This window comes from Molossus molossus, unplaced genomic scaffold (assembly GCF_014108415.1).
Source record: "Molossus molossus isolate mMolMol1 unplaced genomic scaffold, mMolMol1.p scaffold_m16_p_10, whole genome shotgun sequence".
Taxonomy (NCBI): Eukaryota; Metazoa; Chordata; class Mammalia; order Chiroptera; family Molossidae; genus Molossus; species Molossus molossus.
In genome coordinates, this window is record NW_023425345.1 from 20,195,123 (window position 1) to 20,215,172 (window position 20,050).

Consider the following 20,050-nt stretch of genomic DNA (forward strand, 5'->3'; position numbering starts at 1 on the left):
AGATTTTACAAAGATCAGTAGGGGGACAGTATAAAAGCAGGGAGATCAGTTAGGAGGTCAATGCAATAACCCAGGCAATGGAGGAAGGTTTCTGATCGTTAGTTCCCAAAATACAAGTATAAGTAAGTGATTGTCTGGGGCATGGGGGTAGCGCTCAAGCACCTAGCTCTAGAGGAAGGAAGGATGTTGCTGCTGATCATCGCTGTCATATACAAAGAAATCTGAAAAAGTGTTCATTCAAAAAGGAAAGAAACCTTAGCTCAACATACTGGGTTGGAGAAGAAAGACAAAATGAATCTTTGTCCATGCTGGCCTCTACGACAGTGGGGAAGATGGACACAGCATGTGACATTTCTTGGCTCTCGTCATCTATGTAAAACATCCCCAGCTGATCTGGCCACTGGCATCCCTAACACCATCCTCATGCCTGTGATCCTGAAATCTTCTGCCAAGATTCAGTCACAGGGGACGGAGGAGGGAACGATATTTGATACTCCAGTTCGTTGCCCAAATTTCATAACACAATCCTCTTTCATAAACACCTCCTTGACCCCTTGAGCCCATGCTTTACATTGTTCCAGGGTAAAGCCCTGGTGCTCTCGTGCGATGAACCAGGCTGTGAGTCCGCAATGGGGATTGCCTATGGCCACTGCTCGGGGACAGGGTTTTGCTTCCCTTTTTTTGCCTGGTTCTACTTTGAACATAATTTTCTCTGCAGTGGTCTAAGTGGGGAATGGGGTGGGTTCAGTTCTACCATCTTTATTCTGAGAATGTAACCCTTTGAAGTTCCATTTTAATTTGGCGAGGACCTCCTGTTGGAATCCCCACCTTGAGCCAGCCATTGCCCCTCATTTCTACCCTCTTTGCCCCTACAAAACCACCCACACCAAAGTCTAGATGGAAAAAGGTCCTCAAGGTAAAAGCACCTCCCATTTTCCCTAAGAGTTTAGACTCACTATCCTGTCAGCCCTTCAAGGCTTTAAGAAAATTGAAAAATACATTTATCCATTTTTTGTTGTTATTTTCAGCAAGTTAGGATGTTACAAATATTCTAACCTATCACAAAGGTAGAAGTATTTTATGTAACTATTTTCTTATTTATGTACTTTTTTTTCTTTTTATTAATTTTAGAGAGAGAGAAAGGGAGAGGGAGAGGGAAATAGAAACATCAATGAGAGAGAACATCTATTGGCCACTTCCTGCATGCCCCCTACTGGGGATCGGGCCCACAACCTGGGCATGTGCCCTGACCGAGAATGGAACTGGAGACCTCTTGGTGCGTGGGTCAACACTCAACCACTGAGCCACACTGGCCGGGCTTTATGTACGTATTTGTTATCTATAAACTCCTTGAGGGAGGGATTATTTTGTTTTATTTTCTGCTCTATCCCCAATGCCTAAGAATAGCGTCAAGCACATAGTTGGCACCCATTAAATATTTCTTGCATGAATGAATAATCTCTGACAACGAGATGCATATTGTGGGAGGCTTTGAAGTGCTAAATTAAACTTTATATCATTCCAGCTTAACACACTGCAATTCACCACATGTTGTTGAATAAATTCTACATGCCTTGCTCTTGTTAAACAATGAGAAGATAACAAATGTAGATTTCTAAGCTCTGTCAAGGACCCCATCACCTCTGCAGTTCATCTGCTAAATAAGTTACTGAATTAGATGCTTCCTTCACTTATATTTCTGAGACTAGTACATGGTTCCTGCCCTTGACGGCCAAGATGGCAACAATAACCTTAGGCCAAGATCAGAGTTACTTGTGGCCAATAGGTCCAGAAAATTATTATAATTTCAGTCCCTTTTTTTTTTTTTTTAGAATAAACAATATCCTCCCACCCTTGTAACTGATGTGTAGTCCTGCTTAGAAATGCTGTAAGGATACAACTCTCCTTTGTAAAACAGAAGCTCCAGGCTTGAATAGTAGAAGGAGTCTACCCATAAAGAGGGGGCAGATGCCTGAGTGGCTTATGCTCCATCCTCTGAGTTTTACCTTTTGTTATTTTCAGCAAAGATCCTAAGATCTTCTTGCTTCAGTTACTGTTGGCTCACTTATCCTGGCTCCTAAGATCAACCTGCTTCCACTTTATTGATATGACCCAAATATGAATTACAGACCCCCTTTTTACCTTCCCTGACACAGCTAAGACCATCTGGTCTCTCAAAAAGTCCCCCTCAACTCTCAGGAAGAACGCAGAGAAATAAACATGGCAACTACAGGGAAACTGAAGGATCAGCTTAGAAAACCCAGGCAGGCTGTCTCCAGCAGCTCCCAGACTCTGTTCTATTCCACAAACCATCAGAGAGAGCCAGCCCACGCAGAGAGAGCCAGCCCACGGCTTAACCAGGCTGCCATCATTCTGTAGCCATCTTACCTGATGACTTCTTCCAAGGTCTTGGTCTGTCCCAGCATGGAAGGTGCCAGCTCATGACCTACCTCTGGAACTTCCAACTCCAAACATCTGTGGTCAAGGCTGGGAAGACAGAACCCCCTTCTACCCTCTTCTTTCTGAGAAGATAGAAACTCCCTCAACTGCCACAGAAGCCTTCCAGGTCTAGTTTTCTGTCAGGGGATCTCACCTTCCCCTCTTCAGGTGACTGACACCATCCCTGGCCTCATTGTCAGCTAAGATCCTGTCCTTCTACACAGGGACCGAGGCTTCCTCTTTATTAGCCCCTCATTATTCCCAAAGTGTAACAAAACAACACACCCACAGTATTCACTTAACAGGACCTAACAAGCATAAGTCATAGGCAGGTGTTCCCTCAAGGAAATTACCATGAACAAGATGGAGACGAAGTTTATCAGGTAACCTGGGAAACGATCTTTCCAGGTCAGCTTATCTTCATCATCCTGGGGAGAAAGAGAAGAGTAGAGACAATCAGAAGACACAAATAACAGATACTTTTCTCTAAACTTTGCATAAATTGGCATATCATTAATCACTCGTCACTCTACAGAGGTATTTTTTAGTCTCTGATGCCGTAACTTCCACGTGAACAACAGCTCTCCTAATAATGTGATTTCTAGACAGTCTGGAAAAACTATGGCGAAAAGAGGACAAGATTTGTGTTCAGCCTAATTCTGGGCTAAATTTTTTTAAAGTTCAACCACTTATCAGCTGTAGGATCTTGAATATGTCCCTTAACTATTCTGACCCTCTATTTTTTCATTGTAAAATGGGCACAGTCACACCACCCATCTTGCCTACCACACAGGATGGTTCTGTTTTGTTTTAGTGAGAAACCATGTCAACACGGTAAAGCAATGGATATATGACCTATACAACCCAACCACAGGGCAACATCCCAAAGTAAATCATTCTTTAAATAAAACATCAACTGTAGATCCCATTAAATGTACAAATTACCCACGATTTTTGTTCTTCAAAGAACCTGTATGTGTTGTCATTTGTTTACCCCCAAACGACTGTGTTCTCGCCTGGTCCCAAATGCAGACATTTCTAGGTGCAGGTTAAGCTGCAGCCTTGCAGTCAGTCTGGCTGAGAACCCGACCTTTTCCCTTCAGAATGGGTTCAGCGTACGCAGGCCACCCTTCTGGGGCAACTGTGCGGCTGACCAGAGTCCTCTGGCATATTCTGAAGACCCTCGTGTGGTAGGGTGAGGCCAACAGATATGTATAAATGGTAAAAATCTCTGCCAATTGATTGCCATATAACTTTAATCCAGGCACTTGCTTTCTCTGAGCTGCAGTTCTACAGAGTTAGAATTAATACAGAGTTGTTGTGAAGACCATCTGAAGCCATGTTTGTAAAGATGCCACGGAAATGGCAAAGTGCTCTATGCTGGTAAGGTAGGAGTCCAGCATTTCTGCAATGCATCTGAATCAAACTCAGCTGGTGAACGCTCCAGGGCCCCCTCCTCTAGTCTCTCTTCCCTCCTTCCCACTGTTTCAGGACACACCTGATTTGGCTCTAGCAACAGTGCCATCTAGCCTTTGAAAGCTTGTACTGTAGGCGAAGGGCCTTCTTGGCCTACAAGGCATCTTCTAAAACCCTTGTGTGTTCACTGTTTGCAGACCTTGGTGCCGGGAGTGGTGGGAGACAGAAGAAAGTGCAATAACCACTGCCCCTGGGGGCTCACAGTCTAAGAAGACAGAAGTGGCAGCCACATACCAAAGGCTTCAGGAAGCACTTGCCATGTGGGAGAGAGGGTTATCTTGGGCACGAGCCTGTGGGGAACTGGAGGAAAGAAATGATGTGTCTTTCTTACTGCATGTCTGGAGCTGAGCACAGAGTTGAGCTGGCTTAATAAATGAGGGTGGAAATGAGTGTTAAGGCTGAAGTCATTTAATAATTAGCACTTTCATCTACAGATGATGTAAACAAGGGATACTCAGTTTTTCTTAGACCTCAGGATAGAATCAGGTCTCTAGACTCCCAGCCCAGCAGACTTTCCATCACACAATTGAGAACAGGGCAACTAGAGGTGTGACCACTCTGACTGAGTGAGCGCATATAAATCTATTCCTATTAGGAATGGAACAGTGCTCGTTTATATTTTTCTAAATTAGGCCAAACATCAAAAGGGAGTAGCACTCTTTCTTTTTTTTTTTTCTTTTTTGCTTCAGTATGAATTCTTTGTTTTACTCACACTAGTGCTGTTTTTCCTTTAATATTTTGACAAGGAAAACTGAAGATGGGGTGGTGGATAACAATACCCAGCAGCAATTCTGCAAAGAGAAAAAGGGGGTGTATAAAAGGGCTCTTCCTGGGGTCTCCCTCATTACAATGAAGGTTCTGATGATTCTTTGACTCTCTTTCTGCTCTCTGGCTTAGAGATAAGAGGTTGTGCCTTGAAACCCAGCAAAGCAGATGTATTGGTGAATGAAAAGGGAGAATTCCAGTTCATAGGTTCTGTGTTATCAGTTGCTTCATAAGGGGGCTTCATGAGTGAGGAACAGAGCAGGAAGAGAGGTAGAAAAACCTATGCTTGGTCCCTGAGATGAGAGGAAGGGGCAAGAAACATCTGGGTGACAGAGAGTTCAGAATGGCCCTCAGGGCAGAGCTGGACAGTCCTGGAAGAAATGGGGGAAAGGGAAGTATGGGCAGAGGACCAGGAAATATGGCCCAAGGTGCAATGGGCTCAAATAAATAAATACAACTGTAGGGGATGACTAATAAACCCATGGAAGAGTGAGTCATCCGAGATAGTTTTGGTTAAGGTTTCCTGCCAAGTGGTTGTCCACCTTCTTCAGGCCAGGGACAAGGGGGATGAGATGTCTCTGGACCAGCCTCTACCCTCAGTGTCAACTCTGTTTTAGAAAATTAGTTTTGGTTCAGTTTCACTCAACAAGCACAGTCTGAGCACCTTGCAGGGCCGGGCTCTGTGCTGGATACTGAGGTCACAGGGAGGAGAAGGCTCAGCCCTGCCCAGAAGGAGCTCAGAGACCACAGTGGAGACAAGGAAAAGGATTTCAGTGCTAATCCTGGCAAGAAAGGTGGCATTACTATTTTGAATAAAAAGGAGACATAACTATAAAGCAACTGACCTGATTGTCTCAACTACCTTAGAGAAAAACACTCATTTTGACATGTTTACATTGATGAGCCCTTTTTTCTGGAAGTCATGGTTTCCATCTCATACACTGAGACACTATCCACACACAAGAGGCCAAGAGAAGCACAAAGACTGCCGACTGCTCTCCAGCTCCGAGTCACTGGTAAAGATGACAGTGAGCAAAGCACACTTTACATGTAATAACCGGTTCTGATAACGGAAGCTAATTAAAACACTTCACTCATTGGTACATTAAAGATGTTAAGATCCATGGCAAGATGCCGTGTATGTCACTACACTCTGCATAATCATCTCATATCCAGCCTGCGGGACAATGAAAAGAGAAGTAGCCTTGAGACCAGAACATCAAAGTTGAACTTTTGGCTCTAATACTAACTAGTCAAGTGACCTTGGAAAACTCCCAGAACCTCCGTTTCCTCATCTGTAATTATATTTTCTCTCTCTAAATGTGTAAAGTGGTAGTATCTGCAACACCAAATTGCCATGAATTTTACATGAATTAGCCAACCCATGAAGAGGGCCATGCCAATGCACCTGCACACAGCGGCCGGTGAGAACGTAGTGTTTCCCTCTCCTTTTAACACAGAGATGACAACACTTGCTCCACCCAAGCAGCAGAGGTATCGTGCAGAGCACGTGAGTGAATGCCTGTGAGAGGGCTTTACAAGCTGTACGCTGTCACACAAAAGTAAGGTCTAGTCAGCTTCATGACTATAGCAAAAGCAGGTGATTAGGAAGCACTTAGCTAATGTCACCATTGTTAAGACATGAGCCTAGCTGTCATCTGTGTTTGTGTCTTTGTCTCTGCTCCCCTGTTTCTATCCCTGGACTACCTGGCTCCTGCTTCCAGGTCTCCAACAGCAAGTAGCACAGTGATATTCATGTAAAAGCATGGCACTGCCCTTTTGAAAATTTTTACATTCAGAATATATATTCTCTGTGCTATCTTTGAGGCTCTTCTGCATACATGCAAACACACACATACACACTCCACACACATATACAAACACACACACACATACTCCACACCCGGTTTTCCCTATTACGTGGCATGGGCACATTTTTCACAACCAATGAACAAATATTGCAAGTTACTATTAACTAAAGTTCATACTTTATTTGTATTTTCTTAGTTTTCACCCACTGGCCTTTTTCTGTTCCAGGGTCCTGTCCAAAACATTATATTTAGTCATTAGATTTGTCTCCTTAGGCTCCTCTAGACTATAAGGTTTCTTAGACTTTCCTTGTTTTTGATGACCTTAACAGTTTTGAGGAGTACTGGTCAAGTATATTGTAGAATGTTTTTCCGTATGGATTTGTCTGATTTTTCTCATGATTAGACTGAAGTTGTAGGTTTGGGGAGGAAGCCCAAGAGGTAAAGTGCCATTTTCATTCCTTCATATCAAGGGCACAGGCTACCTTATGACCCATCACAGATGATGTTAACCTTGGTCACTTGGTGAGGTGGCGTTTGCCTGGCTTCACTACTGCAAAGTTACTTTTCCCCTTTCCATCCGTTACTCTTTAGAAGGAAGCCACTACATGCAGTCACACTTAGGGAATGGGCAGTTATATGCCACCTCCTTGAGGAGTTAATGTCTACAGATCCCCCTGGGTTTTAATCCTGATTTTTATATTTTGGATTTGCTTGAAGTGGGACTGTAGAGAAGAGATGCTCACTCATGCCAGCATTAAACCAACACAGACTGAAGATGATAAATGCCTAGTGACCAGTAAGCGCCAGGCTTAGGGAAGAACTGGATTTGAGAATGAAAGGAAGCAGGCTGGGGGCCTCTTTATTTGGGGAAGCCAACAAGGGGCAGGAAGCTGAGCACTGTCATCATCACCAGTAGCTCTTCATCATCATCAGCCTCACCACCTCCAGCTAAAAACAGGCAGGTCAAAAATAGATAGAGTCAGACTGGTTTCCATGAGAATGAGCCTGTGTTCCTGCAAATATTTTAAGGGCAGTGTCAGAGAGAATAAAAAACAATGGATTTGGAAATACTATCTAATCAAGAGGTAGAGACGGGCTTCATTCCCCACCTCTCCCTCTTTATTAGCTGAGCAAGTTTGGGCAAACTATCTAATTTCTCCCTGCCCTTAGATCTTCATCTCTACTAGGATGGCTGGTAAACCTTCCCTACTAAGCACTCAGTGAGTATACCACAGATGTGATAGAACTTGGAAACTTATAAGTTCCGTATAACCGTAAGTTATTACTATTCCTGTTTCTATATGAGAAGCATCCATTTAACATTAACTAAGTACCCAGCATTGTGCTTGCACTGGGGGATATGCAGAAGAATATCTCACATTCTTCGCCCTTAAGGGATGCCCTAACTACTGGAAGAAACTGAGAAACATGAACACAGATTATGACATGATGTGATACATGTCATGGGAATATGGAGGAGGGAGTAACTACCCGCCAAGGAGAATAAGGCATGACTTAAAAGATGAAGGGGCATTTTACTTGTAACTAAAGGATGATAAGAGTTTTCTAGGATGAAGAGGAATGAAGGTATTCCAGAGAAAGTGCCATGCTCAAAAGCACTGTGCCGTGATAACATATAGTAACTTTGTAATTGCTCATGATGCTGCTGACCATAAGCTAAGGACCCTAGATATCTCCCATTTAATTCTTGCAATAACCCTTGAAGATATTATTATTATCCTAATTCTATTGCTAGGGGGAGGAAGTGAGCTCCAGAAGATTAAGAAACTTGGCCACAAGCTAATAAGTTTCAGCTTCTGGAATCAATGTGCCTGAGTCCAGTGCTTACATTCAACAGCCTCTCATGTGATGCTGCCCCTCCAGGGCTCTGTCATCTAACTAGTGAGTGGACCAAAGAGTAGCCACAGCATAGGAAGGACACCAGCAGAGAATGGTGCCACCAAAGCCCAGGGAGGAAAGTTTCAATAAGCGGATACAGCTTTTCTTGAGGAGAGATCAAGTAAATTAAAAGCAGCCAAGTATCCATTTGAATTTGCCATTAAAGTCATCTGCAACCTGTGAGAGAGTTTTGAAGGAAAAATGGGAGCAAAACCAAGACTGCAGATGGTGGAAAGTAGATGGGAGGTGACAGGGGAGAGCTGCTGTAGTCTGCTTTCTTAAGAAGTTGAAGGGAGCAAAAGGTTGAAGCAGAGTTTAATACTAGTACTCCCCCATGCAAGACTCTCTTCCTTGCTAAAATCTTGGCTTTATTGACCACTCTATAAAGGACTCTCAAATCTTTATCACTGGCTCAGATCTCTCAGCTGAGCTCCAAACTCGTTTGTCCAACTGCTAGTGAACATCTTCAGTGGAATGTCCCAAGTTTAAAATGTCCCAGAAGTATGAATCATCTTGCTCCTTCAACTTTCTTCTTCTTCTTTTATATTCACTAACTCAGTGAACTGAACCATGACCCTTTGAGCAGACAAAGCCTGAAACTAAGGCAATCTACTTGGGCTACTTCCTCCCGCACACTCACCTCAATCAGCCTTAAGCCCTAGAGAGTCTATTTCCTTAAAGATTCTCCCAGTCTGCCACTCCTCCACTTTCTTGTGTTCACTCCTCATGAACTGTCAGCTCCTGGAGATCAGACACCATGCTTTATTCATCTCCATGTATCTGGTGCTTAAGCACAGTGTCAGGTGCATGGTATAGCTCAGTAAATGTTTGTGTAATCAATGTGTCTCCTCTCAGGTTCATGGACCTCAACTCTGAAAACAATCATGGTGACACTTAACTAGTCTCACCTAGGTCTCTCTTCGTGCCAGGAGGCAAGCAGGGCATGGCCTAGATGTAATTGGAATTCATGAGGCCAGTGGCAGGTGGGGATCAGATTGACAGTTCTTCCTCTTTCTCCAGGACACTTTGCCTCGATCTCCTGACACAAGGGATCCAACCATTACAAGAGGTGGAGGTCTTGCCCTGGCCAGTTTGGCTCAGCGGTTAGAGCGTCGGCCTGCGGTCTGGAGAGACCCGGGTTCGGTTCCCGCTAAGGGCACGTACTTCGGTTGCTGTTTGTCCCCGGCCCTGGTTGGTCGTGCGGGTGGCAGCCACTCGATGTGTCCCTTCACATCGATGTTTCTCTCTCTCTCTCTCCCTTCCTCTCTCTCCCTCCCACTCTATCTGTACAAAAAATGGAAAAATATCCTCGGGTGAGGATAAAATAAATAAATAAATAAAAAGAGGTGGAGGTCTTCTATCAACCTGGAGGTGACTGCCCCACCGTGATCAGGGCAACACCATGGAGAATCAGGGATGGGGAGGGTTGGTAGTGCCTAAATGGGGTTTCTGAGGAAAATCATAATGATTTGGGAGAATCGGTGATGGTAGAATTGCATGACAAACGGGAGGCAGTAGTCTCAGACAGAGGTCCTGTGGAAGAGAAGGGCTGGGAGACGGACTTAAAACAGGGGTTAGGTAGAAGCCTAAAGAAAAGTCTTGATTCAGGTTCAATCGTGTCTGAGTAAGGGCCAAATAAGGGTCAAGGTGACAAGAAAACTCCAAGTTCAATTTGGGCAATGCTTCCAACAACACAGAACCAAGGTCCACTCTTTCTGTGCCCAAACCACCCGATTGTCCAGTGTGATCTTTCTCTGTCATTCTAGTCCCATCTCCCTTCAGACACAGCTGCTCAGTGCTCTCTGTTGGGTGAGCCTTCACGAACTCTCACAAACAACACTTACTACAAAAACAGAGATTCTACCAACTTCACCATCTTCTCTCTTGAAGTCTCTCTCCTAAAATAGCTCCCCCTCTAGGCAGCCTTTATAGCTTGACCAGAAGTGTGAGGCCAGTACTGGACTGCATATCCCTCCCTTCACCGAGCTTAAGGCACACCCCCACAGCTTCTATCACCATCATGTAAGCCCCCCAGAATGACCTTGGTCCCCGCAACCCAAGCACACACAGCCTCTCAGGCTGAGCCTCCAGGTCCTGCCCCTCAGCCCTATGGACTTGCCCATGACCTACTCCCAAAGTTATCTAGAGGTAAAGACGTTTAGGGACAGAGCCTCAATCTAGGAGGAGAATCTTGGCAAAGGGGCATGAGGCAGTCATGTGGCACAGCACCTAAGTCTACAGGCATGCCTGAAGCCCAGGACAGAATGCAGTGTAATTTGTGGCTAAAATGGAAAACATTCTTTATTCTTCCCACTGCTCGGTTTTCCTAGCAGACACAGAAAAACAGACTCCCTGTCTCCCTTCCTGAGGTCCAGCCTGCTTCCTCGGCTTCCTCTGCCTCGCTCTCTCTGTTTCCCGGGGGAATGCCTGGGCTTTTCTGGGTTCCACCAGGCTGAGCCTCTCTCCTTCCCTTACCCCAACCCCAACCCCAACCCCAGCTGTTGATTGTGTACCCTGCCTGGATTGCAGACAGCCCCTCCCAGTCATTCTTTCAAGGTGAGACCCTTCTACATGTGGTAACGGTAAAATGAGTCTTAGATGGGCTACCCTGAACAAGATATGAGAGCTGGGGGCAGGCAAATCATTGTCCCTTTCCAGGCCTCCTTGCTTGCAAAAGTAGGGAGCTGGCCTGAGAATACATCTAAAGCCTGGGCCATGGTCTCCAAGGCTTGACGTGATCTGGGTTCCAGCTCCTCTCAAACTTCATTCCTACCATCCATCCTTTGTTTATTCTATTTCAGCCACACTGGCTTCTTTCCTGTTTATTGAACATGCCAAGCTGGTTTCTGCTTCAAGATCCTTGTAAGACTCCTCTCCTATCTCTTTACCTGGCTGGGTCCTCTTCTCACTCTTCTATGCTCAATCCCAGCATCACTTCGGTGCGGTCTTTCCCAATGTCCCAGTCCATGTCCTGGCCCTTACTGTCTATCACAATACATCACTATCTGAAGGCTCCTGTTTATTTATCTCCTTTCTGTCTCCTTTAGGAAAACATAAGCTCCATGACAGCAGACAGCTTGTGTCTAGTTCCCCAGCGGATCTCCAGTGCTGGCCTCAGCCTGGCCTGAGGATTCATCTGCATGTGTGACTTAGGGGTGAGTATCAGTCTGGAAACAATAGCCTAGCTCCGTGGGTAGTGCTCAGTGCTCATCAGGTTGAGTACTTAGTCTCTGGGCAGGTCAAATCTAGTTTCACACAGGAAGAGCTCATGAAACAATTTCATGCCACTGTCTCAGGTTACACATCAGTGCCAAAATGTAAGGGGGAAATGAGAAAGGTTTATGGTGACCTTTTAACACTTTAAGAAAAACAGTCAAATGCGTGTCCCATCGGCATGTGCAAATAATGACAGCTTTCAGATGGAAAATAATACAGGGAAGTGTTTCAGCCTGAGTAATACCAAGCTGTGTTCTGACTAATCTTGAAGACCTTTGTGACAGAGGTCCTGCAGCCACACTGAACTCCTCCTAGTGTCTTGTCACGTTAGGTCACAGATTATGTCTTAGTCTAACCAAAACCCCCAAGCTTCAATTTGGGGCCTTTTCCTTATGTTCTATCCCATAGCATGGAGAACTGATCTGTAGAACATCTGGTCACAGACTTGAAGTTTTTCATGAAATCTCTCCTTACTCTTGTTTTCTTCAAGCCCAATACTCGTAGTTCCTATTTTTCCTACAAATAGTAAAGAAAATCAGTGGTTTTACATTCCTATTTATATTTATTCCCTCTGCATCATTATGATGCTCTAAGGGGGTATCCCCACCTTACTGTGCTGGGGGCAGGTGTGGGGACAGGGAAGCACGTCCTCGGCCCTGGAGAAAGGAAAGAAGAATTGTTGGCTCAGCACCCAGTAGATGCTCAGGACACAGAGAAGATAGGTTGGCACGGTGCAAAGGTGAGGTTGGAATGGGACAGCCAGGGCAATGGCATGATCCCAACATTAGCTAATCATCGAAATCACTTAGGCGACTTCTCAAAATATGCTGATTTCTGGCTCTGCACCAGGTCTACTAAGTCAGAATCTTGGGGGATGAAAGAATCTGTTTTTGAAAATGCTTCATAGGCGACACTGTAGATCAGCCCAATTTGGGAAATACCATTCTACAAGACTCAGCCCTCTTGCTGGTTTTCCTCCAGGGCCTATATTCCTGTGGCTTGTCCCTCTGTGAACAGACTCTCTGAGAGGCGCTCACGGAGTGGAAACAAGCTTGGAGACAATTCCCTCATCACAGTGTCCCCACAGAATTCGTCACATCAGCTGCATCGCTGGCCAGCCCACTGGCCAGCTGGCTCCCATCCATGCCTCTTCCCTTCTTCCCCAATCCTCAAGCTGGTTGTAGGCCTGAGGGGGCAGGCACTGATCAAACTGGAGTCCAGGGATAATTTCAGACCCACTCTGAAATTAGCTCATAGAGTAAGAAGGGCAACATCAGAGAAGGCCTAGGCAACATCTGATAATCGTAATTTATGCAGTTATCTTGATTTTTGTGAATTTATTGGGCTTCAAAATTTCCCACTATGCACAGAGCACCATAACAGGCTCCATATTAGGGAAGAGATCGTCACTGCCCTCCATTCAAAAACAGAAGTGGCAGGCTTCTCAGTGTGAAAAATGACATTTGGAAACATGTTGGTAACTTTTATTTAAACATTGTTCCCTTTGAAAGATTTTCACGTGCAAATGAATAAATAGTGAGCCTTGCCAACACCCAGTGTTGTTCTGGAAAGAAGAGTAAGGTCACTTTGTTCATTCATTGTTTTATTAACAATGCTAGTCACTTCTGGCCTCAACCCAAGCAGAGAGCCGGCACTGTTATACCACGGTTAGACCATCTACATCTAAAATAGCGTTTGTTTTTAACTAGGAGAAACAATTTTCAGCAATTTGCATCAAAGGTAAACTGGCAAAAAGATACTGCAATTAACTCTCATCATGGTATTTGGTAACACTGGCTCCTTTAGCATGTAATGTTTGTTTGTTGGTTTGGTTTCAGATTTTGTTAGCTAATAGAGAACAGTGGTGAGTTGTTCTTCCTCTTCATTAAAAACAAGAGCCAGGACAAATGGGAAGGGACCCCAGCAAGGGTAAGACAAGCAAAAGTGCTTCCTAAATCTTCTCCAAATCTAGGGTCATGGTCAAGGGAGGTGTTCTCCATTAGGCTTCAGGAGAACAGAATCTCTAAAGCTGGCCCTGGAACTTGCTGTAGATATACCCAGGTCACTATAACACACACTGTTCAGTAACCCGTTCTGAAATTAATTAGTGAGATGATCCATGAAAGGGATCCTCTTTCCTGTGAGGACTGTAGGTGAGGTAAGATCCTGCCCAGCCGCTCATGCCTTTTCTTTGGGTTCAGTGAGCAGGAGTTGGTTCTGTCCTGCTAGGCTGAGGACATGACCACAGGACAGTGACAAAAGTCAGTGTCTTCAGCATGCTCAGCGTCAGCTGGGCATGAGCCTCAACTTACCAGGCCCCGGCACAGAGAGGGAAATGGAGCCAAGGAAAGGAAGAGAAATCCATGAGGAGGAGGAGGTGGAGGAGGAAGGGAGAGGATGGTCGCTCTGCGGCTAAATGTGCAGGTGGCCTCTGCCCGGCTTTCTCCTTTGTCGCTGTCACCCCACAGGGTCCAGGATGGAGCTCTGCACACAGAGGGTTACTGAGCAGACTAAGAGTGTGCAGGTCCCAGCATGGGAGGGTGGACGGTGCAAATTCCACGAATCCAGCTCAGAACCCACAGCAGTTGCTGCATGTGATACCCACCATGCCACGTGGCGAGGAGAGGACCTGGGGAGTCTACACTCCTACCCTATGATGCTGATGGCGGAACCCCTTGTGCTGCTGTATCTCCCAGGACACATTTTATCCCCTGTCCATACACTGACCTTGTCATCAGTTCTTCCGTCAGAGCTGAGATCAGAGCATTTATTTTTGACACTTAAGAGAGGTTAAGATACGTTAATCAAGTGTAAAGTGATGGGGTCAGGCCTGCAAAAACAGTTGAGGAGATACATTGACGAGTCCTCTTACAATGATTTCATAAGCACCTGCTGAGGTCCAGAAACTGTGCTGTGACCTTCATGCTCCAGGACTCTCACGTCGTGAGAGAGGCAGAGGAAGTGAAGTAGTTGTTGTGGAGGCATGGTGGAGGGGCTCCTAACTTTTTGTCTTTGGAAAAGATTCAGGAAAACTCATATGTGAGTGCTCCCATGCACGTGTGTGTGCGTGAGTGTGTGCACACTCACACAAACACACAAACTCATGCTTGATGGTCTGGGTGTGCCCCAGGACAAGGACCACACAGCTAAAGTAGTGGTCCAAGACTGTTCTATCCATCCATTCCCCTGTCCATCCATCCACACATCTGTCCACCCACCTGTCCATCCACCCATCCATTCATCAGTCTACTCATTTGTCAATCCATCTGTCCATCCGCCCATCCATCCATCCATCCATCCATCCATCCATCCATCCATCCATCCATCCATCCACTTATCCACCCACCCATCCATTAATTACTGTGTGCTTACCATGTTACAGGCACTTTTCAGGATTCTTCACATAGCTGGTCTTATTTATTTCTCCAAATAACATGACAAGATCTAAATTATTAGTTTCATATTATACATGAGGAAACTAAGACCCAAGAAGGTTAGTTACATGACCAGAGTTACACTAGTAAGTGGCTGAGCTGGGATTTTAACCCAGATCTGAATAATTCCAACCCTATTTTTTTAATCTCTTCTGTGTTCCCTACACTGGGTTCTTCAGAAGGATTTTCCAGGTACTCACAGACATTCCACATGCACAATCTCTCTTTCTTCTATATGCTAGCGCATAATATGTTAGAGGCTCCAAGAGGACCCGTACTACCTCTGTTTAATCCAACACTCACAGTCCCAGTTGGTTGTGGGATCTCCATAGCAGCAAATGACCTAGTCCCGTGGCAGTTTGAGAAAAGTTGCTTTACCCTCTTACCTGATCTAGGATCACAACACAGAGTTTCTGCCCCCTAGCAAGGCACTTTGTTCTCTAGCCAGCAAATAATGATTTGACCTTAAACCAACCAATAATCCATCCACTTGCATCTCAATGGCATTCTCCTTCCTCAGGCCCTTCAGTGTCCCTTCCCTGTGCTTCCATGGAACACAGGGTAGAGGAGTCAACAGAACTAACTAAAGTGATGAGTTTTGTCTGCAAGTCAGGGTTGAGCATACACTGCGACTTTCTCATACTGTCTCTCAGGTCTGAGTCTTAAATTCTTACTGGCCCAGGATGAGGGCCCATCTCCTGGTTATTCTAGCCTCATACCACCTTCCTCAGACTCTATTGTTGGACTGTCAGGACAACGGCTTCGCTTCCTACCCCCATCTCTGAATCCCCAGCTTCAGCATGCATGAGACTATCAGTATTTATTTCTCCAGTTTCTCTTTCCATCCATCTCATAGTTCTCTTCCTGGAAAAGAGACAGATTGGCAGGACCAACCCAGACATGAGTACCCCATGCCCAGAATGGATTTTACTCACTGGCCAGAGAGAGAAGGCCTGGCCCTGCCTCTCCCCACCTGGAGCCAGAACCAGAAGCCAAGGGAGACACAGTGGTGTGTCTGCCTGGCGGAACCCCCTCCACTCTGTAGTTCACCTCACATTCCCATCCCCACCCCCGACCCAGGGAGTCAACATACATCATCTCCTTGCACTCCGGGCCCTGACTCACTGCATTGTTGGGACATGACTGCTAGGGAATCTGCAGCCTCAGCTGCTTCAACCAGGCTCCCTGTTCTGCACCACAGGGTACAGCTACCTCCCTGTGTCACTGACTAGGGTTTTTTGTTTTGTTTTGCTTTTTGTTTTCTCTCCAATGAGCTCAAGTCATCCCAAATGTTTAACCCCCAGGAGTGGCTGGAGTTGGCCCCCAGAACATGCACAGGACACCCCTTTTTAATGAACAAAATGCACAGCTTAACATAGGAGCTTTTCCTCTCCTAGGTCTCACCACCATTCATCCGTCCCCAGGCCCTGGGCAAAGGGCAGCCAGGGCTCTCTGGGACCCCACCTAAGCCAGATCAGAACGCATGGATGATACATTAGACTTTATTTGTTTCTGATATAGAAACAGAATAGTGAAGATTGAGGTTAAGAAAGAGAAGGAAAATCTAATTCCTTGAAAATAGTAGGCAAGTTGGAAGAAAGCTACCAGGACAATAAATGGCTGATAGAAATGAGACTCTCCTCCCTTTCTCTCTCTCTTTCTTTCCATCCTCCTTCGCTATGTAGTCAGTAAGTATTGATGGGAGGGAAAGAAGCCTCCTGTCTTGGGACATCCTTGCTTTCCTCTTCTCACACTCCTTCTGGGAAGAAAAACACAGGGTTTCCAGAGAGCTGAGAGCTCACCATTACCATGGGTTTGTGTTGAGGAAGTACTCTTGAAATTAGGTTCTAGCCCCAGCTCTACAATTTATTTGCTACTTGACCTTTCATGAGCCAAGCGGGCGGGGGGGGGGGGGGGGGGGTGTGTGTGTGTTAAATTCCTTATTCCCAAATTTTACCTTGAAAAAGTAAAATTATTTTCAGAACTATGATCATTTCTACATCCATCTCCTTTCTTTCCCCAAAGCTTCCAACTCCCCTCAAAGCTGGCCACTGGTGTTTTTAAAAGGAGACCCTTTGGTAGTTATGTAGTAGAGAATCAACCTTAACCAATTTGAGGTCTGGCCTTTGCCCTCGGCTACCGGGAGGTGATCTCTAGGCCCTTCAAATGTCCTACTAATGGGAGTGTCTTTATTTGCCTGTGGCATTTGGCCACCAGACAGTCTAATAAAGTGATTTATGATGGGGTCTTTGGGCCACATGGAATCATTTCTACCCCCAGAAGGGCTGGAGACTAAAGGTCAGCCATATAGGATAAAGTCCTAATAAAAAATCTAGACACCAAAGCTCAGGGGTGTTTCCCTGGTTGGTGATAATTTGTGAGTATTGTTACACATTGATGCAGAGAAAGGGAACTGCCCTGATTCTATCGGGAGAGGACACTGTCAGTTCTTTGTTTGATACTTTCTGGGACTTCATCATCTGTACTTCTTCCCTTGTTGGTTTCAACCTGTATCCTTTCACTGCAATAAACTGGTCTGTGTATACAACTGCTTTCGGTAAGTTACAAAAGTTATAGCAAGTTACCACATGTAAGAGTGGTCTGAGGGGCTCCCAAATTTGCAACTGGTGTCAGAGGTGAGGGTGGTCCTCCTAAATTTGCAGCTGGCTAACTCTTTATAGCTGGCCTAAACTTTCATGGTAGACAATGTTGCTTAATAGATTAGAAAGTGGTACTTCCACTGATGGAGTCATTCTTCATCTAGTGGTCTGTTCAACTGACCTAATGAGGACTCTCGGTTACTAAAAATATTACACAGATATCCTTAAATCTAGTAGTTATCTTGCAGAATTCTGTAAATTTAAGTACAAATTTCCACGTGCCAGAGTTGTAGTTTTTGGAAGTACTGATAATCCTTGATGAAGACAGCAGTTAAGAGTTAAACAACCTTCCTCCTCACACCCTCAGTAGTTGGTCCGTGCAGCTGACATGCACTCATCACTTCCTGCTGTTTGGTTATCTATGTGTCTTGATATACATGAGACTATGAGCTTCCTGAGAACAGCAATTATATCTTATACGCCTTCTGCTTTCTGTAGATCAAGGCAAAAAGTAATCACTAAGTGTTTGATGGGTTGAACTGGATTGGCTGTCCTTTGAAAACAGTAAGCAGTTGTGTCCATGAATATGTGGTTATTACAGTCCCATAAACAAGTTCTCTTTAAACTGTGAGCCCACATAAAATTTTGTAAGTCTCCTGTTCCTCCTTAAGAAGATATTCAAAAGGAAATAACCAACACAGAGGTAGCAGAACACAGAGCCCAGAGCACGCATGTGGGATTTGGAAGACCTGGGTTCTAGTGATAGCTTCATGTTCCTTGGTGGCTACATGGCCTTAGACAGATCACTTGACCTAAGACTGGGTCTTCTCCTCTGTAAGACAGTGAGAAATACTGTACGCTCAGGCCTCCCACAGTCATATCAGGAAGTAGTAATTATAAAGCTCACACTGTTACAGTTCAGATTTCAAGGACATTTTCTAAGCATCTGCTACCTGTAAGGCATTCTTCATGAAGTCCTCATACTGTGGTGTTGGGAGTAATGATGGGAGGGGAGCTTGGGTGGGAGAACAGATGACGTAAGACTGGCCATGAGATGATAAATGTTGAAGCTGGCAAGGGAACATGAAGGTTCATGCTACTGTTTTCTCTATTTGTGTGCATGTTGGAAATGTTCTAATAAAACATGTGTTTAAAACAGTCATCTTGGCAATAATGTGAAGCAAGTCTTACTAGTCCCACTTCACCGAGAACCAAGGTGCAGAACTAAAAAACCATGTGGGTTCCATAGGATGTTAGAACTAGAATTGGGTTTAGGATCTGGGTTCCTACATCCATGCAATTTTCCACACCCCTAGCTGCCCATCTCTGGGGAGGTGACTGTCCCATGTGGCTGATACCTGCTCACCAGAATCTCACTGGCCTTCACAAAGGTGTTCTTTGAAGGTCTAGGTTTGTTTGCAGGGAAGGTGGATCACAGCAAAGAAAAGTGACGAGAGAAGGGAAAACAACTTTCTGCCTTCCTTTCCTGGGCCAGGGACCACCTCCCATACTTCATTTGAGAAATCCAAAGAATATGGGGACTCCTCAAAGTCACAGGCACCATCTACAAATATCGATTGAGCCCTAAGGGCACTGGGCCGGCATTTCTGGAGGCTCTAAGAGAGTATAACATACAGTCCTGCACCCCGGCAACTACTTCAAATCTGCTCACAATAGTATTTTAAAATTTATTAGCTAACTGTACGAGAAAAATATCATCACAATAGTCTTCACCCTCAAAACAATTTGCTCTAGAGTGAAGAGACAGGTTTGCCTACCTCTTCTGCAAAGGAAGAAATATTGTGTGTGTGTGTGTGTGTGTGTGTGCACGTGCGCGTGTGTCTGGGCAGACGAGGCAGATGGAGCTGAGCTAAAAGAAGCAAACTTCATAAAGGCCACTCTAGGGACATGCCCATCTGCAGCTCTGGGGCCGGCTGCAGCTGGCATATGTTTAGAAGTTCAACCCTGGGCTGTATACAATTATCCCCAAATAACTTTAAGGAAAAAATAACAGAGTGCAAGTGACACCAACAATAATCAAAAGCATGGAGACATATTTAACCATTTTCTTTCCCATGACCACATTTTGCCAAAGCCCATGTCCCAGAAATCTCTCCCACTCAGTTAAAAGAAAGTCATCAAATGGGTTATGTTTTCTCATTTCATGTTTTAACTTTTTCTCAAGCTCTTGCAGCAACACATTGGTCGGCCAAACCAAAATACACCAGGGAGCTTAGACAACATTGCCCAGTCACCTCTCCAACCTGGGAACTCCTGCTGGTGCCCGTCATGTGGCATGCTGCTTCCGCACACATCACTGTGTGTGGCATTCCCCAAGTGTCTCATCCTGGCTGGGGGCTGGAAGGGACATCCCCTAAAGGTTTCCTTCATGTTTCCTTCTTAAGTTCTC

General features: G+C 45.2%; 1 protein-coding gene across 1 annotated transcript in view; it reads right to left on the bottom strand.

Moving 5' to 3' along the window:
* The window catches only part of ANO2 (anoctamin 2), a 331,163-nt gene that overhangs the window by 82,200 nt on the left and 228,913 nt on the right, over window positions 1-20,050 (bottom strand). The window contains exon 15 of the mRNA XM_036252877.1: window positions 2,793-2,867. Coding sequence (XP_036108770.1) covers window positions 2,793-2,867 — 75 coding nt within the window. The remainder of the gene's footprint in view (window positions 1-2,792; window positions 2,868-20,050) is intronic.